We start from the raw sequence: 24,225 nt of genomic DNA on the forward strand, positions 1-24,225 counted from the left end.
ATGTTCTTATCCTCTATCTTTCTTTGTTTCATGGCCTCTTCTATACTCTCGGGTCCCTCCCCCGTTCTAATGAAACGGTATATTCTGTCTAAATGTTCCTTCATGTCTGGTAAGGGAATCAGATACTCTACAGCGCGTCTTAGTCGTAGTGAGTTTACGAGCAGGCCACCCACACCTGGTACTGGATCGTATATACAATGTGCTATCGCTACAGTAGACCTAAAGGGCGATGCTGTTGCTGGTGGCGTTCGTTGTCCTAACTCTAGCAGTGATCGTGCTGCTGGCGGTGTTTGGGGTGTTGCTGGTAGCCCCCCCTCCCACTGCCCCTTGTCCTGAGTCGTCTCTCACAGTCGGTGGAGGAAGCTGTTGTGCAGGCTGGTTCTGTGGTGCGGCAAAAGGATTGTTAACGGAATGAACAGGAGGAGGAGGAGGAAATACGGCGTTTACATAATCCGGAGCAGGCTCCGCTAGATAGGAAGAAATAAAAGCTTCAGCTTCTGTCAGTCTATGCCTACGTACTTTAGTCGGTATCAGGGGTGGCGGTAAATTACTAGGTACTTCTGAGGGGGTCACTTTAGCTAGTCCTTCCGTGAGGACCGGATACATGCCCGTGATGAAAGCATTTCTTTCTCGATCTACTTGTTCTGTCCTGACCCGTTCCCCCTCTTCCTTTAATTCTTTTTCTCTGGCTTTCTCCCCGGCTTGTCTGGCTCTCTCGGCTTGATGCATTTCCTTCTCTGTCCTCCTGTGCGCTTCTTTACACCACAACTCAATAGCATCTTTCTGGGACTGTCTAGATTTCTTTTTCCATAGTGCTTCCTCTATTCTCATAATGCATTCAGGATCCCATGTTCCTGAGGCAGGCCATCTATACTTTTCGTCTAGATCCTTCGTGTAATCTACCCATAAGTCTAAAAACAGTATGGCATCTAGCCCGTGCTTTTGGTACATAAAATGGCCAGGAGTATCTCTGGGCGGGACGGGAACTGATTCCTCGAGTATCCCTTTTCTAGTCCCTATCTGACGTAATTTCGAAAACAGTGGCATGTTGAAGCTTTAACGAAAACACAATATACACACGAATAGACAAGAATAGACTGTAAACAATCATTCACACAACAATACTAAAACATTAGCACAGATACATCCTAACTAGTACATAGGAGAAAAACATAATCCTGACAACTGCTTACTTTATGTTCTGTAAAACAGCACAACCATACCGGTCTCATAAAGAGACACGTCTTTACCGTGCCCACCGAAGGGGACACGTCTTGACCGTGTCTGTGTACCCAGACACGTCTTTACCGGGGTCAAACAAATGAACCCGTCTCTATGCGTTCCCAATAATGGTACTCACCGGGAAGCAGAACTTGAACTTGAAGGCCTCGGAAACTCAATACTGCTACGGCTGCGGTCACTACTGCTACGGTTGCTGCTGCGCATGCGCCTTGGAACAGGTGGGCTTCGGGATACCTCGGACCTTGCTCTCTCTCGTCTTGGGCTCTGGTTGGGATGGTCCGCAATCCTCACCGCCTCGTGTGGATGCCTGGTCGCAGTCTCCGTCTCCTCCGTGGGCCTGAGGGAGTAGGCAGGAAGTCCCGCTTTTCGTGTACACTTGGAGTCCGTCACGGCTATAGAAGGGGTCAGGGGGCTGCACCTACATCGCCGGCGCGTGGGGAAGGGGACTAGTCCCTATTCGGGCGCCAGATTAATGTGGTAAATAAATTAATTACCCTGTCATAATTTCTATACATTAACAAGGGTCATGCATATAATGAGAGGCAGAGTCCGTGGTGTCCGATTCAAAAGGGCTTTATTCACTAACTGCAGTTAGAGGAGAATCGAGTTCCATCACCACTAAGGTTCAGGAAGGGTCGTCATCTAACGTTTATTCACAGAGTACATCATTTATAGTTCAAACATACATTAACTTGCATGGAGAAGGTGGAGCAAGTGAAAGAGAGAGAGATAAGAACACATAGGCGTGAAAGAAGGTGTACATGTGGGCGTTCCCTTGATGAGTCATAATGTGTGTCATAGGTGGGTGGGTACATGGAGGGGGTCTGCATGGCAACTGGAACCTTTACCCTACTTGTGTGCGTAACCTAGTCATGACGTGTAATTGACGTGTAGCTGGGGAAAACAGGAGGGGCTAACTTTCGTGCTAGTAGAGAAGTCATGGATGTCAGGACGACCTGTACCTCTGGCATTATCTGATATCTTGAGTTCGGAGGATGTATTATCTGACATAAAGGTCGCTCGAGCAAAAGCTGCTCATCACCAAATGCTAGTGTGGGCCTATATTTCTTCGCGTATAGCATGGGGGCTGTGGGCTTTCTATGGATGCGAGCTCTGTAAATCACTTGAATGGAGACAGAAAGGCTAGGCCCTATCTTCTGCAGGCGGAATATGTTTACCCCTTTCATTAGGCAGGAATGTATTTCTGTGGAGCTAAGCAGATAACTGTAGGCAAAATACTGTCTTGGCAGGCCTGGCTGGGCACCTCTCGGCTGAGCAGGAAGTATGTGAGAGGTCAAGGAATACATAACTAAACTGTAGCTTTCAGAGTGTCAGTAGGCTTGGGGCCTCGGAGCCTAAATTTGGGTCCTGGCTCGGCTGTGCCACAAAACGGGTGCATCTCGATATTTAAACGTGCACCATGTAAAGACATTGGCAACATAGGCTTTAATGCAGAATTATCGTTTCTTTCATGGAGGGCCTGGTAGTTGACATGCTAACGTTGGACGCAAATGCAAATGCGTCTTCATTTCGGCCACAGAGGGAAAATGCATGGATGTCATGCACATACACTGAACGTTGGGGTACACGATAGGGGACATACTTGGCCATATAAAATTTCATTTACCTCAGGACTGAAGGACTGGGTTCTTTAAGACCCAGCGGTGCCAGGGCACAACACCTGAAACCTTCGTGGGTAACCTGCTTCGGCGTACGAATGACAGAGACACGGGACACTTCCTTCGGCGTCAAAGATTCAAGGTTTATTTACTGCAGGGAACACAGAAGTCACGACAAGTACAACACGTGCAACTTGGGGAGACTGCTTCAAATTGGTTCTGTGGATCGCTCCTTTTATACAATTTTTACCCATAGGACAACATGGTACACAAAGGTTTACAACCCGGTTCCCACAATTATCCCTCAGAGGGGTCGCTTTGGTCACTTTGATACACATAAGGTCCGGAACATAAGTGCGGAAACATTTGGCGGTTCCCAACTGTAAAAACCCATCTTCCCAACATTAGTGCATTCCAATCGGCAGTAAAACAGATCGAAATAGGAACAAAGACAGGTGCAGAGGAAGACGGAGACAGTGGGGAGATCGGAAAGGGTGTAAAAGGGGAGGTATCGGGAAACACGAGATACAGGCATCAAAGGGACGTGCCTAATGAGATGCACGGCTGAGACAATAAACCGGCACGGCAAGATGAGCCTCGAGCGGGGCCATCTGCCTTACAGTATCATCCCCCTCGTCATAAAGACACTTACAAAGAACATGTGTCTTCCGCAAATATCTTGGGAGTCCCAGGGTCGCGAAGCGGACATCGTCCGTTCGCTGGCTACTTGAGGGCAAGAGACAAAATGGATGCCGTATCTAAGATGGAACCCGTGGGTACAGATGAAAAACCCACATAACAAACGAACGGTTTAAGTTAGCACAGCGAAACTGCGCACACTTACTAAACTCGTCATTTGCGGTTCATAGATACCAGACTCGACCATATTCGTGCGAGTCGAAAACACCACTTACAATTGTCACGGAACCTCAGACGCTCCTTTTGCCCTCAAGTAGGCAAGCACTAGTCGGAATCATATTCGATATTCATCAGACCATCGAGATGTTGCTGTAGCATAGCTCTGTCCAACCGAGTCCCCTTGGTAACAGGTGGCTGTCTCATACACATTGTAGCACAGAGACCACATAAGGCAGGACCGCACTGCACACAAAGGCAACACGTGAACAGGAACGCTACGACAACTCCGATGATCATCAGAATCTTCCAACCCCAAGTCGACATCAGGCCCCAAAACCACACAAGTAGCGTCCAATCCCCTACATCCACGTGTATGGATTCGGAGATCTTATGCAACTTCGAGATGGCTTGATAGACAGTCGGGGCATTATCAGGAATGAAAATACAGCAGCTCGAATGGATCACCTTACATACCCCACCTCGATCTGCTAAGATCACGTCTAAAACCATACGGTTTTGTAACGTCATAAGCCTATCCGCCTGAAGTTCAGTGGTGATATTACCAAGGGCACTGGCAGTAATATTAGCTGTCGATTCTACCACTCGAGTCAACTGTCTCAGGTTCCTACTATTTACCATAGGTCCCCAAAACGGGAGGAAACCCTTGAAAAAGTCTCCTGCCTCTTGACCGGCAGTATCCTCTTCGCTAATTACGCCTCTCACAACTCTAGTTTTGTGATAATCTGCATCTACAGTGAACGTCGGAGGCAACAAGTTTGCAATGAAGCATGAGCCCATGAAGTCAGAGGGCAACCATGCATATGCACGATCATGACAGATAAAGTAGGTACCCTTGGCAGCCAGGAACACAGGGGACGAGACCATCGGCAGAATGTAATTTTCAGTGCAAGCATTCTCTCCAAGTCGGACTTTCGATCTTCGGCCACGACCTATGAGACAAAAATTACCAATGTGGGGTACGACCCATATCGGAGGCGAGCTTTTAAGCTGTTTTTCACTAGTGAACACACTATATTCGCCTCTACTTAGGACCCTATAGGCTTGTACCTCTTCTTCGGGAATAAGGGAGGGATCATAGATATCGCTATCTAAATCCTCTATTGCTATAGACAAAGGTTTTTGATACGAGGTAGGACCAGAGTAGGGGGAACGTGGTTCTCGAATGGGGTGGAAACCCAGTGCGCTTCGAAACATTGTCTGAAATGCTCGAGCAGACCCTTGGGAACTATACGGTAACACCAGATATGGAATTCCCTTATCCGTAGTATGTGGCATCAACCCACACACCCAACAATTAGTAGTGTTAACCACTAACTGATGCTGATGGAGGAGCTGAATAAAGGAATTATTGCGGAATTCTGCACGTCTAGCCTGCTCGTGTTCAGGTAAGATATGAAAAGAATGAGGGGAAGCAGTGGAGGTAAGTTTAGGGTCAGGGGTAGGAGTAGGTATAGCAGAAGGTAAGAAGTAAAACATCGTGTAATACACCCCGCCAGCCAATAATGCAGAAACAGTCAAAAACAATACGAATATTTGGAATATAAAACATTTGGTACGACTGAGTTGCTGCAGCTTGAATCTATGAGCCTGAGCTCCTTCCAAATCCGTCAGCTTCGAAAATGCCATTCCCTATGACCGTCCGCAACGTTTCTTGACGCACTTCGTTCTGTGTAGCAGCAGTCAATCCCTAGGAGTTCCCAGGAACCGACGGTCTTTAACCTAGCGTCAAGACCTACTAACCAGAAGGAAGTACGCGCGCGGCCCTACGGCCTTTATTTCACAAGTGTATATATGCGAAAACAATGTTTCTCAGCTGTGGAAGCAAAAAGTGTAAGGAACGAAGCTCAATGAATATGTACAAAATAATTACAATGGTACGAATGTTCAAACTGATCGTGGAAAATGGGATAATGCAATTATCAAGGGACAGAACAGGATCTTTTATTAGTCTTTAGTGCTGGATCGCAAAAAGTATCGGGTTTTCCCAGGACGTGTCTGTTCGTCAAACAAAGGATCCGTTGAAGGGACAACGTCCTGTTGATCAGCTGAATGTTCTGGTCTTGAGTCTTTTGCTGACAAATGTTCAACAGTGTCTCTCTGCTGCACTGAGGATTCTCCGACAGGTTGTGCATCGCTGAAAGGTACAAACGCCGGCAATCCTTCGGTTTCAGTTGATGCAATGCCTTTCCTCACCCACAAGTCTGCTGGCAACGGGATAGGGACCTTCTTGGTATGGGTGGCGTGCACCCAATTCTTCCGCCCCTCAAGACGAACTGCAGTTCTCGTGGCAAGGAGGACCTGGTAGGGTCCAGTGAACCTGGGATCCAAATTGTTCTTGCGCGAAAAGTTGCGCGTCACCACCCAATCTCCGGGCTGGAGCTGGTGGCCTGGACCCTCCGTCTGCGTCGGCAATGCTTCGTGAACCTGTTGGTGAATTAACCTCAGTTTAGCAGTCAAGTCATGAAGATAATCGATCAACATTGGATACTCAAGATCACAGAAAGTACCTGGCCTAGGAACCCCCCAAACATTCGCAGGACGACCGAACACTATTTCATAGGGACTAAGCCCTACTCGGGAGTGTACAGTCGCCCTAGTTGACAGTAATGCTAAGGGTAAAGCATCAGGCCACGAGAGACCAGTCGTAGCCTGAATCTTTGCTAGTTTCAGTTTAAGGGTACCATTATACCCTTCAACCAAACCAGCTGACTGGGGATGGTTGGCGCTATGGAATTTCTGATTAATTCCAAGGCCCTTACACACACTCTTCATCACACTTCCCACAAACTCACTTCCGTTATCTGACCACACGACTCTAGGCATTCCGTACCGAGGAAAGTATTCCTTCAGTAGGATTTTCGCAGTAGACAAAGCAGTATTGTCTTTGAGAGGATAGGCCTCGATCCATCGGGAGAATGCGCAAACCACAACTAGAACGTATTTCAGGTTATTGCATCGCTCCATATGGATGAAGTCCAATTGAATCACCTCAAAGGGACATGAAGGGGGAGCAAAACTGCCAGGAGGAGTTGGGGTTCCTTTGCCAGGATTGTACATCATGCACACCATACAGTTCTTAACCAAGCGTTCAGCACATTTCGTGATACCATCATTCTTCCACACAGGGGACAGCAACTTACAAATACCTTTCGCGCTAATATGTGCTAACCCATGTGCCATTGTCACAATGGCCAGCACATACGCATCCGGTAACATCCATCTTTTCTGTTCCGACAAATCAATCCAACAACCATTCGCATCCAACTTTCCCGTGCTTTCTTTCCACTTCGTCTTTTCAGTCTCGGTGGCCTCATTCTGAATTGCCTTTACACTCTCGATAGTGTCCTTACACATACTCGATTCTGTAGGCCACCTAACCGAACTCGTCACATACATTCGAGTGCTAAGGTTCCGGGCAGTCTCTTTAGCAGTCTCATCCGCAAACGCATTACCTCGACCAACATCATCCGTCACCTTACGATGCGCACTACATTTGACAATCGCCACTTGCTTAGGCAACGTAAGTGCATCCAAAAGATCATTCACAAGCTGACCATGCTGAATCTTCGTACCATGCGATGTTAGAAAACCTCTCTCTCTCCACAAACGTCCAAAACTATGTGCGACGCCAAATGCATATTGGCTGTCGGTAAACACATTCACACGTTTCCCTTTTGCTAACACACACGCTCTAGTGAGAGCGATCAGCTCTGCAGCTTGGGCAGAATTCTGATTTAATCTTGCAGTCTCAACAACAGTATTCAACGTTACAACAGCATAAGCAGTAGTCACATCACCATTCGGCAACTTGAAACATGAACCATCCACATACAGTGTTCCATCTGGGTCTTCCAATGGGGTGTTTTTAAGGTCCACTCGACCTTTCGTTTCCTCCTCTGTCCTCAAATAACAATCATGTTCTGTTATTTCATCTGACTCTGAGCTAATTGGTAACAAAGTTGACGGGTTCAGAACATTACAACGTTTTATTTGAATGTGGCTTGCCAACAGCGTCAACTCGTACCCAGACAACCTCGCACTCGTCAAGTGCTGAGTTTTCGTACGATTCAAAAGAGTATCGACTGCATGCGGAACCATCACCGTAAGCATATTATCCATGACCAATCCTGCTGATTGTCGGATAGAGACCGCGGCTGCCGCTGTTGCTCTCAAACAACTCGGCAATGCTCTAGCTACCGGGTCCAAGGTCGAGGAAAAATATGCACATGGACGTTGCTTACCACCAAAAGGTTGCGTTAAGACACTCAACGCACAACCTTCTCTCTCGTGAACATATAATGTAAATGGCTTGCTATAGTCAGGAGTACCTAACACAGGAGCCGAACACAATGAATCACGTAATTCAGAAAAACTTTTCTGACATTCTTCCGTCCATGGTAAAGGAGTTGAAACATCCTTGCACGTAAGAGCCACCAATGGTTTCGCTAGCAATGAAAAATTTGGAATCCATTGCCTGCAGTACGACGTGATACCTAAAAAGGCACGCACATCTCTTTGGGTTGTTGGCACAGCCATTCGCGCAATTGCTGCAATTCTCTCTGGGGTCAACCGCCTTCCCTCCTTTGACAATAAGTGACCTAGATAGGTTACTTCTTGACAACAATATTGGAGTTTAGAAGGTGACACCTTGTGATTTAACTCGCAGAGATGTTGCAGCAACGATACCGTAGCAATTTTGCAAATGTCCTGAGTATCAGCAGCCACCAATAGGTCATCGACGTATTGGATTAAGGCCGCACCAGCCGGCAACCTAAACGCATCCAGTTGACCCTTCAAGGCTTGGCTGTAAATCGATGGACTTTCACAGTAGCCCTGAGGAGCGCGTTTAAACCGGAAGCTGCGTCCACCAAGAGAGAAACCGAAAAGGTCTCTGCTCTCTTCTGCAATCGGGATGCTGAAGAACGCATTCTTCAAGTAAATCACCGAAAACCACGATGCAGAAGCTGGAATCAGAGTCAGTAGCGCCGTGATGTCAGGCACAACGGGGAACTGAGGAATCACAATTTTATTCACCTCCCGTAAATCGATAACAAAACGATAAACAGGTGGTTTCGAAGGATCAGTACGTTTAAGAATGGGCAGTACAGGGCTGTTGCACACGTTTACCCGTGTTTCCTCAATGACATCTTTCTCGATCAAATCATAGATGATCGCTAACAATGCTCGTTCACCATCGAGGGAGATACGATATTGGGGAATACGTGGCAACCGCACATTGGATTTCAACTGAACAATATAAGGCGAGATATCAAGTAGGCCCACATCATTGGGACCTGTTGCCCACAAAGACGCAGGAAGAGAACTCAATTCCGGTGGAAGCTTATCGAGAGACAAGTACATGGGAGAGACAACCCTCTCTCCCAACGTAAGCTTTACCCCCGCAGGAGAACAATACAAAGTCGCATACAAACGTTTAAGCAGATTCAGGCCCAAAAGATTTTCACCACAACCCGTGGTTAAAATCAACGGAGCTTCTAGCTCACGAGGCCCAATTGTAAGGGGCAAAGGGCGCGAAACTGGATTGCTAACGGGGGCGCCAGAGAATCCAACGGAAACATTTGTTAAGCCAGACAAAGGTGCGCCAGGGAGTTTCGAATGCTTAATGGAACTTTTCGCTGCACCAGTGTCCAACAGAAAAGGCTCAACGACGCCCGATGTAGCAACTGCGACGTAAGGCCCTCTCTGATCAACCGGAACTGATACCACTCCCTCTCCTTGTCTATGGCTGTCCTAGTAATGACTGTCGTCAGTTCCCGGATCGACGTAATAATCGTCTACATTGTACTGCGCAGATCGTCCTTGCGACGATCCACGTTGATCAAAACAATTATCGGAATTTGATGAGTTATCTGAGCGATCATTCTGAGCTCCACGACCTCTACCACGTGGTGCCTGCTGTGAACCACCACGACCTCCTCTAGATGAGTTACCACTATTACGTTCATTTAGAACAGGACAATTGAATTTGATATGACCCTCCTGTCTACAATAGGCACATTGATTGTACCCCAACGATGATCTTTGGGAAGAGGAGTCATTACGAGTTTGGGATCGGTTCGATTGCGGCTGCGATCTATTTTGTTGCGAAGTATTCTGATTTGAACGCGGAGGATACGCTTGCTGAAGCAGCACTTTAGTTTTAAGCTCTTTCGTCTTTTTATCAGCACGGTCGTTCTCTTCTTTCTCCCTATTCTCATAATATTGTGCCGTAGCCAATATCTGAGCTGAAGTAGAAACGGCCCATGCACTTTCCGAATTCTTTAATTTGTTGCTCAAATCGGGCAATAAGTTCGAAACAAATTTATCCACAAACAATCGCTGTCCACCCTCGGTACCCATATCCTGTCCACTATGGTCAATGAATGCCTCCTCGAACCTCGTAAAGAAGTCGGAGACACTCTCGTCCTTCTTTTGCTTACAAGCTGACAATTTGTCCCAGTTCACTCTCATAGCTGGCATAAGAGTTTTCATTAACGTGATTATTCTTTGAGGGAGAGCAGTAATCAGCTGGTCGGGTTTAGCACCACCAGTTTGCAACCCATCCGCCGCTATAATGGCCGCCCAATCACCACCTAATTCATTTGCATGATTTTCCTGACGAATCTTAGCCCATACCGGTTGCGGTACAACATTACCAAACAGCATATCGATATCAGCAAGATTCATTATCGTAGCGTCTACGAGCTGCGATAATTCTTTGTAATACCCTGTAGGATTTTTGCGAGGGTCAGGCAAAGATTGCTTCACCTGTAACACTTCCGAGCGTTTCCATGGGAGATGTATCCATACTCTCTGGAAATGCCCCAGTGTCGGAGGAGCAGCATTAGGATTAGGTGGCATCCAAACCGGTGGAACTTCGCGCATAGGAAATTGACCAGACTCATCTGGCTGTCTTTCAATATCCTCAACAAACAAGGCTTGGGGTATCGGAGTGGGACGGAGAGATAACAATCGCTCAACAGCACGTTGAACGTTGGTATCCACTATCAGTCCATTCGAGAATTGAAGCTGAAGATCAGACAAAGTGGTCAGCACCTCGTCAGGTGCATCAGCAGATATCTGATCGCGAAGGACCTTACACATTTCCTCGAACACAAATCTCTGGGTTGGTATATTGAATTGACAAAATGTGTCGAGTACAATACGTGGTGGATTTCTAAGAGGATTTGCCATCCAACCCATCGCCATATTATATAGCGAAGCGCGTTCCCTGTTACCAGGAAGCTGACTACGTCTCTGAGGACCATCAGAACCAGCGGACCCAAGAACAGGTCCGGGCGAATGAAAAAAACTAGCCGCAAGAGGAGAATTACGACTACGAGTAGAGGGAGAAGTATAGGACACAGGACTAACGAGTGAAGGAGTAGAGACAGTAGCAACAGCAGGAGTTAACAGAACAGGAGCAGTAGCGTGAGCAGGAGTATGTGGAAGCGGAGGAGCAGTAGGAATAGCAATAGCCAAAGGAGCAGGAACAGTCGGAAGAACGGGTGCAGGTTGAGGAACAGGCAAAGGAAGAATAGGTGCAGGAACAGGTACAGGGGGAATCACAGGGGCTGTGGTACCCTGTACGTACGGAGGTGGCGATTTCATGAGATAGGACATTAAAGGATCCTCAACTGACTCATCCTTCTTGTCCGACTCCGTAGGCAAAGCAGGATAGCACTTATCTATAGTCATACGCTGTAATCTGTCAAACACTTCCTTATCCTTAACTTCCTTATCGCGCTGAAATTGCTCTGCTTTCTTCACTATGGTAGCAACATTATCTCGCTGATTTCGTTTAGTCTGTCTGATTTCTTTCTGTCGGGCTTCCTTACGCCACAACCGAAAGGCATCAAACATGGCCGGCCTTGACTTTCTTTCGAACAATTTAACCTCTAGATTATCTCGGGGCCTCGAAGCTACCATGTGGTGGCCATCGAAGGTCACCGTCCTTCTTCGTGTATTTGATCCAGTATTCATTAAAAGTAATCGGGCCTAGCCCATGTTTACTGTACAGTTCATAAGTCGGAGTTCCAACCGGAGGTATCGGACACGAGTCCTCCAGTCGGGAATCCACACCACAAGGTCTAAAACAACTGAACAAAGTACTACGACCAGGCATCTTGCACACTAGCTGAGTTTCACAAACTTCAAGGGTTACGGGATTTACCAAGTCCCAGCAAAGAGCTAATACCCTCGGTTTTTGGCGGCTGCAGTCGACAAATAACACAACAAAGTACGCTAGCAAAGTGTCACCGACAAAAACACTCACACAGCGTCAACAACAAAAACACTTGCTAAAGTGTCAACAACCAAGAACTCTGGGAGCGACCCACAAATACTTAACTCAAAGATCGATGGCGTCTCCAGGAAGGCCCGTCAATCGTCTCGCTATACCAAGGTCTACGCCAGGCGCCAAAACAGGTCTACAGTCAGGGCAGCAGTCCGTCGCAGCCGTCAGGAGGCGGGAATCTTCGCGGGAAAAGTCTTCGGGCCACTTGTTTCGACAACAGGATCGATGAAGCGGAGTGCACCTTCCCTCGGAGATTTCACACGAAGTTCCTCACGATCGTCGGGCTTGGACCGGTACCACTGATGCAGCCCTACGTTGGGCGCCAACTGAAGGACTGGGTTCTTTAAGACCCAGCGGTGCCAGGGCACAACACCTGAAACCTTCGTGGGTAACCTGCTTCGGCGTACGAATGACAGAGACACGGGACACTTCCTTCGGCGTCAAAGATTCAAGGTTTATTTACTGCAGGGAACACAGAAGTCACGACAAGTACAACACGTGCAACTTGGGGAGACTGCTTCAAATTGGTTCTGTGGATCGCTCCTTTTATACAGTTTTTACCCATAGAACAACATGGTACACAAAGGTTTACAACCCGGTTCCCACAATTATCCCTCAGAGGGGTCGCTTTGGTCACTTTGATACACATAAGGTCCGGAACATAAGTGCAGAAACATTTGGCGGTTCCCAACTGTAAAAACCCATCTTCCCAACATTAGTGCATTCCAATCGGCAGTAAAACAGATCGAAATAGGAACAAAGACAGGTGCAGAGGAAGACGGAGACAGTGGGGAGATCGGAAAGGGTGTAAAAGGGGAGGTATCGGGAAACACGAGATACAGGCATCAAAGGGACGTGCCTAATGAGATGCACGGCTGAGACAATAAACCGGCACGGCAAGATGAGCCTCGAGCGAGGCCATCTGCCTTACAGTATCATCCCCCTCGTCATAAAGACACTTACAAAGAACATGTGTCTTCCGCAAATATCTTGGGAGTCCCAGGGTCGCGAAGCGGACATCGTCCGTTCGCTGGCTACTTGAGGGCAAGAGACAAAATGGATGCCGTATCTAAGATGGAACCCGTGGGTACAGATGAAAAACCCACATAACAAACGAACGGTTTAAGTTAGCACAGCGAAACTGCGCACACTTACTAAACTCATCATTTGCGGTTCATAGATACCAGACTCAACCATATTCGTGCGAGTCGAAAACACCACTTACAATTGTCACGGAACCTCAGGATGTTCCGCAATTCGGCCTCCCATTATGCTCCCTTCCAGCTTGTAGCAAAGTCTGCTTCTTGGCCCAGACCCTAAGTTTGGATTCCCAGCGGTAGTGTGTGTTCCTCCGATGTGTTTCCGAGTTAAACCGCTGACTGATAGCTGGCGGTTTCAAGGAGTCTATTCACAGCTTCCGATGTAGTGCAGTCCGCTTCAGGGTGTCCGCGGCTCTGCGGAAGTGCAGCTTTCCAAAACACTTGAGTCCGCCACAACTCCGGCCTACGTCCCTCACGGCAAGCCTTGGTCTGCCTTGGTTCAGGCGCCACGCACCTCGCACTTCCCGTCTCCAGCGCTGCTCCCGGCGATCTCTTTCACGTCCCAGTGCTCTGGCAGACAGATTCAGATCGCCTTCAAAGTTGCACCGAGGCTGGGGCTCATCTCCGTTCACATTTGTAGTAACAGATACCAAAGTTCCGTACCGGTTCATTTGGATAATTGCAGGATTATGATCCAGGCGGCAGGAGCCTCACCGAAGCGCGGCCATTCTGCGTGCGCGCCCTCTAGCGCCCCCTGGGTGGCGCAGACTTGTCTGGTGGATGTGTGGAAAGCGAGGCGTTGGTTCAGATATTCTGGTCCTACATCATGGAGAGTCTTGTAGGCATGTGTGAGGAGATTGAAGGTGATTCTCTTGTTTGCAGGGAGCCAGTAGAGTTGTCAAAGGTGTTGTGTCATGTGGCTGTGGCGGGGGATGTCAAGGACCAGTCTGACTGCGGCGTTTTGGACAATCTTTAGTTTCCTGGGCTGTTTCTGGGTGATGTCGGTGTATAGTGTGTTGCCGCAGTCAAATCAACTAGTGATGAGTGCGTGGGTGACAATCTTTCTGGATTTTGTGGGGAGCCATCTAAATGTCTTTCAAAGCAGGTGGAGCGTGTGGAAACAGGATGAGGATATTGCGTTGTTTTGGCTGTCTTTGAGAGCAAAGAGTCCAGTATGATACCATGGTTGCGTGCAAGGCCCGCAGGGATAGTAGGGATTCCTAGTGCCACAGGCCACCAGGAGTCATCCCAGGCTGACCGGGTGGGTCCCAGGATGAGTACTTCGGTCTTGTATGAGTTGAGTTTGAAGCAGTTGTCTTGCATCCTGGTAGCAACCGCCTTCATTCCGTTGTAAAAGTTGATTTTTTCTGCTGTGAGATCATTTGTGAGGGAGATGATCAGCTGGGTGTCGTCAGCTTAGGAGACTATGTTGAGTCCGTGGCTTCTGATGATGGCTGCGAGGGGAGCCATGTAGATGTTGATGATGGTGGAGCTCAGGGAGGAGCCCTGGGACACTCCACAGCTGACCTCTGTAGGTTCTGAGCGGAACGGGAGTAGTCTGACTCACTGCGTTCGGCCTGTCAGGAAGGAGTGGATCCAGTCCAGTGCCTTGTCGCAGATGCTGGCATCGTGGAGTCTTGTGATTAGGATGCAATGGGAGAGGGTGTCAAAAGCATTGTATGTACCCAAGAACAACTATATGACATCCAGATTAGTAGTGAACCTTAAAACCCCAACTTTGTTCCATGAGATTTAAATACAGAGGAAGTTGAGGGGCTTTTCTGGATTTTAAAGGCCCGCTGCAGACTGCATTCTCCATCATCCACAAGAGAAATATGGTTATTTAGGACCCTATAGGATGACCCTCACTTTTTTGTTAACAACAGAGGTGTTTACCTAGCCATAAACAGCAGTTCCATCTTGTTCAACATATCTCAGTGTAGGGCCAGTGGTGTTAATCCTATAATGAACTTTCACATTTGCTTTGTTTGAAAAACACTATTCAGATTTTCTTGCCAACTGTACCTTTAATAGTACTTTTCTTCCTATACATAAAGCTTCTATTTGGTTGTACTGTCATTTCCATGTTGGAGTCTAGTTTCTTGCCTACAAAGAAATTCTTTCTTTGTTGCTTTTCAGAAATTACATGCTCACTAAATGTTGGTTCCAGAGGACGCACAAGGAGCTTTAAAAATGGTGATGTTGCAAAATTTAAATGTCAAGAACGATTAAAATTGGATGGAGCTGAGAAAGTCCAGTGCTATTACTTTGGATGGTATCCAACGCTTCCTTCTTGCAGAGGTAAATATTTGAACACACTAATAAACTATTAAACATTGTGAACGAAAATGTGCCACGGCTGCCTGGAACTCTGACCCACAGCCCTGCTAACCATATTGAGGAGACATTTCGGGAGTCCTCCTGTGGCACACTTTGAGTGTGCCTCCTAAAGGCATGTTTGCCACTGTATGCATGTCGGTAATGCAACGCGGGCACAGAGGCACTGTGATTACCTCATTTGCATGGGGCAACGGCCCCATGCAAATAAGAGAATGCTGTCTCATGATAGCACTGATGCTACATGTGCATCAGCGCTATCAGTATTACAGAAGGGGACGCACAAGTGCCTGCAGCCACTTCAGTCGTTTTTTTGTGCCCTATGGGTGCACAAAAGATTAACAACCACAGGGGCTGTCCACAAACCCTGAACCCGGGACAAATGCTAATTATATCAAACAAAAGGCTCAGGGGGAAAGGAAAATTGTTAAAACATTGGAAGAGTATCCAATATGATAATCAGAGAAGCCCAGTAGTATCAAAATTATACATTTATTTATTTTACCAATTGAAAAAAAGTTTACGTTTTAGACATAAAAATAATCTCATGCAAGAAGGACGCTGGTATACAAAATAGCAATACATATAAACCAGACAAGTGGCAACAACAATACATATCACAAAACAGAAAAAGGAACACCATAAACATAAATACTGTGTCCTTGTAATAACTTAAGCCACAGAAAATCGTCAACGGTGTTTCGACCGATACGTTATTTAGCGGTCATCTTCAGGACTCAAAAGGTATTCTTGAACAAGAGATCTTCTATTTTAAAATATGAGGCATAGACCGATAGACATTCAGGTCCTCCAGCATCGATATTCAATATCGCACTGCAAATAAATCACTGCACGGTGAAGCCTTGCTACTTGATAGCGTAATGAAGGAATCATCAAAGACCTTTAGGAGGGCCACCTAATGACCACAGTGGTGATATAAGAATATATTCACTAACACATCGTTTTTGGGCGCATGTTTATTTCAAAGACGCCAACTCGTTTCCGCGTGCATGCCTCATATTTTAAAATAGAAGATCTCTTGTTCAAGAATACCTTTTGAGTCCTGAAGATGACCGCTAAATAACGTATCGGTCAAAACGCCGTCGACGCTTTTCTGTGGCTTAAGTTATTACAAGGACACAGTATTTATGTTTATGGTGTTCCTTTTTCTGTTTTGTGATATGTATTGTTGTTGCCACTTGTCTGGTTTATATGTATTGCTTTTTTTGTATACCAGCGTCCTTCTTGCATGAAATTATTTTTATGTCTAAAACGTAAACTTTTTTTCAATTGGTAAAATAAATAAATGTATAATTTTGATACTACTGGGCTTCTCTGATTATCATATTGGATACTCTTCCAATGTTTTAACAATTTTCCTTTCCCCCTGAGCCTTTTGTTTGATATAAATACTATGGGTGCACAAAGCAGGTATACTCACCTGTTGCACTCCCATGGCAAAATGTATAATATGGCACCTGGTGTTTAAAAGTGCACAATAAAGATTAAGCACCTAACTGGTTGACCCATTTGTCATTTTACAGATACTCTTACTGAACACAGCTTTGACAGAAATGCATTTGGGAGCTTGGTTGCACATTAAAAAGATATATTTATGCCAAATGTTTTCAAGGTCTGGATGCAGTAGGAGGGAGCATATTGTAAATAGCATAGGTAGTCTGCGCTTACCTCTGATTTAACCTCAAATTCTCTGGGCCTGGTCTAGGTGTGGACAGGAGCAAAGTGGCTTGCCTTTTACATGCCATGAACGCACCAGCTGCACTGATGTCATTTGTGATGTCATGAGTGATGTCATGAGTGATGTCACTGACCATGTCATGACTGAAGTAATATGTGACGTCATCAGCAGTGCATTGCGGGCACGCAAGTTATAGTTAGCTTGTTAGAAATGGGATTTCCGGTTGACTAAGGTTGGCACCAAAGCCAGGCAGAAACCACCACTCCAGTCAGAGCAAGGGAGTTACACGCCAAGATAATCCCTGCTCACGCCCTTGGTAGCGTGACACAAGCAGTAAGGCTTATCCCGGAAGCAATGTAAGTTAACTATTTGCGCACGCACCCACAAGCAACAACATCCAAGGCCCCCCACAAAAGGAACTCCACACAAGGTTATATAAAAATAGCCTTTGTATTATCTGAACACATCAGATAGTAAACACACACTTTACAATGTGCCAGAGGCATGGGCAGAATTTACAGGGGATTATATACATGGGGCAGGGCCACATGGACCACTGTCAGGAATAAGCACTTTTAGAACTAGCACTTGTTAGAATTAGCACTTTGTAGGGATAACGCTTAGCAAATAGCATAACTGTAGCACCAAATAACCAATGTAGCACACAACCAGTAACCACTGGCAAAAGGTAAGTACCACCTACGCAATCCTAAACACCATAGGCAAATATCACGCAGGGAATCATGAACACACTAGTATAACCCATACTAGATAAAACAACCTCCTAAGCATAAACATATGTCTAGAGGTATCAGAACAGGGTGCGCAAAACATTCTACACACAGTACATTTCCTAGCACCCTAAGAAGCACATAAATCACATTTAGCGCAGAAATCACATTAAAGTCCAGGTTGCGCCACTGCGCCAAAACCTAAATGTAGCAGCTGCCCACTACTTGCTGGGCAGCTGAGGAGAGAACAGGGCCTAAACGCTGCAGCTGGAACTAAGTGCTGCGCAGCTGGGGAAGGCCAAAGTAGGGGCGAAGGAGTGCGACTCACTCCTGAGTCCAAAGTACATGTCCCTAAAAAGAAAACCTAAACGGTGCAGCTACCCACTACTTGCTGGGCAGCTGGGATAAAACTGCGACAGGGGCTCTCCCTGGCACTCTGGGACAGAGGCTGTGCACGTGGCAGCCTTCTAGGCTCTAGAAATAAACAAAGGTTCCCAGCGTTGGAGCCCCACATGGGCTCTGGGAATCAGCTCTGCCCCTGGGAAGAACCATGGGGGAAACATGGGCCCCTCAGGGCAAACTGCACCACCCTTAGCCATCTGGCTCTAAAAATACGGTGTCCCCTGGAGTCTCTAGAGCAAAACATGCCCACACGCTTGAGCCATCTGGCTCTGTAAAACGGTGGGGTGGCCCACTGCCATCCGGAGCCAACCTAACAACAAATATACGGGTCGTTGGAGCCACGGGGCTCAGAGAACTACTGGGGCGGGGGAGCAACCTCGGCTCCTTAAAAAACACATGCCCCCAAAACGTAGGAGCGGCCTGCTGACATCCGGGGCCGCTCTGAAAGGGAAACATCCTTAACAACGCGGTTAGTACACCGCAATGCTGTTACATCACGGTCGTTACAACAACCGCATGTAAAAACGCTATGCCATTACAACGCAAGTCTTTACATCGACTTGCGCTAGATGGCGTGCTAACATTAAAAATGGTGTAGTTTACTATCCCAACACCTTCCCTACTGATAAGTGGACTGGAGTTTGAATAGTAAATTACACTTTTTAATGTTAGCACACCACATAGCGCAAGTCAATGTAAAGACTTGCGTTGTAAAGGCATAGCGTGGTAACATGCAGTCGTTGTAACAACTGCGATGTAACACCACGCGTTGTAATAACACCCGTTGTTACATCATACATCCCTCTTAAAAGGGCAAGGGGCACCCCTCGGGTGCCTGAGGGACCCCCATTCGCCCATTGCTAAGGCCGGACCGCCACTGCGGGCCCGCGGGGCACATATGGCCTCCCCCCCCTCCAGCCGTCCCAGCTTCCCGGCTCATGGCGGGGGAAAGCTTCGTTCTTGGGCGGCGGTAGCGCTCGGCAGGGCTCTCTCTCCTCATGGTAGCCCCGCCTTCTCAATGCGCCCGCTCTGCCCGCTCTTCACCCGATCCCCCATCTCGGGACCGGGACTCGATGTGGAGCCTCCGTGGCTCCGGGACAGTAGTTCCTTCTTCCGGCCGGGCGCCGGCCAATTAGCGCGTGGCGGCGGGTGGTACATCCTCCGAAAACCAGAAGTCCCACCCGCGTCAGGCACTAGGGTGCCTGACTTCTTGTTTGCGGCGCGAGGGCCGCAGCAGTGACTTAACGGGGGCAGAATGAGGGGTGGGCACCCTCAAAGTATAAAATAAATGTAGAAACGGGGTGGGCACCCGTGAAGGAGCATAAATAGCGGGGTGGGTACCCGTACTAAATAATTAAATAAACAGGGTGGCACCCGTAAATAAAAATATAACTGCGGCCATACAAAGGGCAGGAGCGATTCCCTCAGCTGGAAAACGACAGCCCAGATAGGGAAAATAAAGTGGTCACAGGGCGCTAGGGGCAGCCACAGCCCTGTGGCGAGGGCAAAGGCACAGCAAAAGGTCCTGGCGGTCAGGGAGGCAAATCAGGGCCCAGGGGCCAGCACACAGGGCACTCCAGCAAGGAGACAGCCCCCATGGCGGTCCCTCCTGGGCCCCACTGGCAGCAAGTCCCCTCTGTCAGGAATCCAAAAAGTAGAAGAGTCATCCTAGGCATCCAGGGGCTGGGCAGTGCCCAGGGAGTCAAGCCTTCCCCTGTGCCCCAGCAGCAGCACGCCCCGGGTAGATTCAAGTCAGGAAACAAGAACCTTGAACATGAGGTCACAGCCTCATTTTATACACAAAATCCCTTTGTCTCTAGGGTGCAGGGTGGGGGAAAAACCAGACGCAGCTGGTTTTGGAGCACTTTGTTTTGCTCAGCCCCTCTTCCCATTTACTGGCCAGGCTAGGGTCATCAGTTGCACCACAGGGGGCGGAGCCAGCATTGTGTGGGGAAAGCCCAGCCCTATTCAGGTCCCAGGTGCACTCCTCCCTCACATCAGTCATGCAGATCTCTCCACTCACCACCGAGGCAGACCCATCCTGACTCCTGGAGCCAGGCTCACCAGCCAGCTCCAGCCAATCACAAGCCAGACAGCCAATTCACATAAATGACACAGACAGGCCAACTTCTAGAAGTGGCACTTCCACACTAGATACAATAATGCCGCACACATCATCTCGCAGCATTTAATCACACGAGTCCGCACATAACAAACTCACACCTGCCCTCCCCATGCATCAGGAACTACCGGGGACACATACATTCCCTATGAATTCCTATGGGAGGGCAGGCCAACCTCACCACATGCACGCACTTTACCCTGGGACACAATGGTCGACAAAGAAAAGTGCAGGAAGAAGAAGACATGTAAAGAAAGAACCAACGGATGAGCAGAACGTCCTCCTGTAGCCACAGCTTTTTCTGACGGGTACTGAAGGTAACTGAATCTGACTAACCAGGCCTAGAGCCAGTGCTATGCTGAAAGACACTTAGAATACAGTGAAAACACCTACATACACTAGGGAACACTATGAGTTGGGTTATCCCTGTGATTACCATGACCTTCTCTGTAGAACCCTAGTACATAATGGGGCAGGGGGATTAAAACTACCTCCTAAAACGGGCCACAGGGCGCGTTTGCACACTGGTGAAGGGAGGGGGGGGGTGCTTGAGGTGACATGTGTGCAAACACGCCCTGTGGCTGTTTTAATTTGGGGGATGAAGTCCCCTTGAATCCTGAGTGTCCCTTGGGTCCAACTAGCCCACCAGGTACCTCCAGTAAGCGCCACAGAGCTGCATTGCAGAGAGGTGTAAAAAGGGGCACAGCCTGGACCACCTCTCTGTAACTCAGCGCAGTGGCACTGACTGGAAGCACCTGGTGGGCTAGGTAGCCCCCAGGGGCCCCCAGGATTGCAGGGGAATTATTTCCCCAACCTAAAATGTGCCACAGTGCGTGTTTGCACACGTCACCTCAGTCCCCGTCCACTCCCTTCCCCACTGTATAAACGCGCCCTATGTTCATTTTAAGTTGAGAGATTAAGTCCTCTTGAATCCTGAGGGTCCCTTGGGTCCAACTATGCCACTTGGGACCTCCAGTAAGCACCACAGTGCTGCGTTGCAGAGAGGTGTAAAAAGGAGCGTGGCCTCTGAACACCTCTCTGCAACGCAGCTCCCTGGTGCATACTGGAGGTACCGGGTAGGCTAGTTGGCCCTCCAGGACCCTCAGTATTGAAGGGGAATTAATTCCCCAACTTACTACTTGCTAGGGGCGCGTTTGCACAATGGTGAAGGAAGGGGGCGGGCCTGAGGTAACATGTCTGGAAACAAGCCCTATGGCGCGTCTTAAGTTGGGGAATTAATTTTTCTTCAATCCTGAGGCTTCCTGGGGACCAACTAGCCCACCAGGCTAGTTGGCCCCCTGGGACCCTCAGGATTGAAGAGGAATTAATTCCCCAACTTAAAACGCGCCACAGGGTGTGTTTGCACACGTCACCTCAGGTCCCGCCTCCTCCCTTCACCACTGTGCAAACGCGACCCGTTGCGTGTTTTAAGTTGGGGGATTAACTCCCCTTGAATCCTGAGGGTCACTGGAGTGCAACTAGCCCACCAGGTACCTCCATTAAGCGCCACATGGCTGAGTTGCAGAGAGGTGCAAAAAGGGGCGTGGCTCTGAACACCTCTCTGCAACGCAGCTCCCTGGCTCATACTGGAGGTTCCTGGTAGGCTAGTTGGCCCCCAGGGATCCCCAGTATTAAAGGGGGATTAGTTCCAGGGTGCTGCAGATAGAGGGCGGGCCTCCGGCGTGATGCCAGTCTTTTTTTAAAATGTATTTCTTTAAGAAGGGGGGCTGTGTGGCCCCTCTTCCATTCCTATTTTATTGGCCCTGGGGACACCATCCCCCAGGGCTTGACTCCTTTGGCCCCGGGGAATGGCCATTATTTTATTTTTTATTTTCTTTGGAGGAGGGCTGCATTCCCCACATCCCCCGCGGCCTGCCTTTGTATTTTATCATTTTTGAGGAGGGGGGATACAATTGTGACATTTTAAATATCGACATTGTACAGGTTACATATCATACTTTATTGTATTGGCATGTATTGTTTTCTGAACAGGAGCGCTCTGTAAATTTGAATATGTGAACTTTATTGAGCTCAATGATAAAGACAGTGACGGCCACAAGCCCTTTTAACTAGTTGTATCAAAATACTGCAATCCTGCCTAAACTGAAACCATTCATGTATATAATAACGTACAATGTCGATATTTAAAATGTCACAATCGTATGTTTGTAAAGTACGGCTATATTATAAAATCGAATGTGCTATTGTTAACATCTCAAATAACAATTAAGAAAATGAGCCAATTGTTCAGATATACGTTTAAAAATGAGAAATATATGCATCACAATATATTTTCAACCTATGTATAATGGCTGCCATGATGGTTCACTGTTTGTATACACAATGGGTGATCAGTCCTATGTCTATTGTAAATAATGAATTAAAAGGACACACTTTTGTTTTCTCGGCTGAAACATGAGCAAGCCGCAAGGTGAAACGCGTTGTTTCCTGCCAATTAAAACTTTCGTGCACCAGCAACTCCAGTGTTTTGACTACGTTTTTTACCAATGGAACGTTTGGCTGGATATATGTATATATTACCTACTGGCGGTCGCCAGTAGGTAGTTATAGTTAGGATTGTTTTCCATAGGAAATCCTCAACATTCTATTTGGAATAACTTTGGAATAACTTTGGCCCTGGTGGATGAGTCTTTGCGAATTTCTCAAAGAAGATGGCTAGGTTCGCTGCACTCCTTCCCTGAAAGTTGTAAGGGCTGTAAGCGATAGAAATCGCCCGTTCTCGGTGTAAAAAATATCACCGCTATTGGTGGTATTTTCTACGGTGTTAGTACTCGAAGGAGACTAGTAACATATATGTGAAATAAAATTATGTAATAGGCTCAGCATTTTACATTATCTTGGAAAACAAAAGTTGATTTTACATAGCAATAAGTCTCTTATAATTAAGGGACGGAGTGTATATAGTGCTATTTAGTACTCTGCTATGTGATTGATGTCGAATATTTCATAGGAGGAGGCTTTAAAAGATTTACGATAAACTGGTTTTCTAGGGAAGTGGGTGGAGTGTTCCGTGTAAATTGCAGAATAGAAACTAGTAAGAACCAATTGGAAGTGTTGTTTTAAAGTCACATGACTGCACATGCGTGTCTCGACGCGATAGTTGGGTGCACGTACCCGGTCGCGCACTATAAGAAAGTGGCGAGAAAATATCAGCTAATATGCTCTTCAAGCTTGTTTTGGTACAACGAGTTAGTTCTGAAAAGAACTTTTTTTTTTTTTTTTTTTTTGGAAACAAGTGTTATGATGCTTTTGATTTCTTGAAGTTGCGACAACATTTTTCAGTATGTCATACTATCCAAATAAAGTGAAGAAATTTAACTTTTCTTGGAGCATTTATGACTCTCAATTATTTGTTTAATTAGAGTAAAGCTTCGCTCTCCGTATACAAGAAGTTCTCCACAGTTCGTGCATTTCATGTGCACGTTCGCCAGATATGGTCTGAAGTCCATCTCAGTACTCGATGGAGATACAGGTCGTCCACCGGAAGATGTGTTGATTACTTCTGATGGTAATAGCGTGGCCTCCGTTTTTCTTGTCAAAGGTGGTCGCTCATTTTTATCAGATTCGGAAGATGAATGCGGAATGGTAGCCATTGTACCGAAGTCTTCGGGAAGATGTTCGACGTTGTTGTCTCTTCAGAGTAGAAAAGAAAGTGATGGAAGTGGGTGGAGTGCTGCATGTAAATTCCAGAATAGAAACTACCAAGAACCAATGAGAAGTGTTGTTTAGAAGTCACATGACTTCACATGCAAGTGTCAGGTCCTGTACGCGATAGGAGGGTGCGCGCACCCGGTCTCGCACTAAAATAAAGCGGCGAAAAAATATCTCATAATATGC

At 47.3% G+C, this 24,225-nt stretch overlaps 1 protein-coding gene across 10 annotated transcripts in view; it reads left to right on the top strand.

Annotated features, from left to right (window-relative positions):
- Window positions 1-24,225, top strand: part of LOC147747713 (coagulation factor XIII B chain-like) — a 1,126,012-nt gene that overhangs the window by 338,851 nt on the left and 762,936 nt on the right. For all 10 annotated transcript variants that reach the window (XM_086955075.1, XM_086955118.1, XM_086955080.1 and 7 more), the window contains one exon: window positions 15,216-15,377. In XM_086955075.1, coding sequence (XP_086811201.1) covers window positions 15,216-15,377 — 162 coding nt within the window. The remainder of the gene's footprint in view (window positions 1-15,215; window positions 15,378-24,225) is intronic.

This window comes from Lissotriton vulgaris, chromosome 1_1 (assembly GCF_964263255.1).
Source record: "Lissotriton vulgaris chromosome 1_1, aLisVul1.2, whole genome shotgun sequence".
Lineage (NCBI taxonomy): Eukaryota > Metazoa > Chordata > Amphibia > Caudata > Salamandridae > Lissotriton > Lissotriton vulgaris.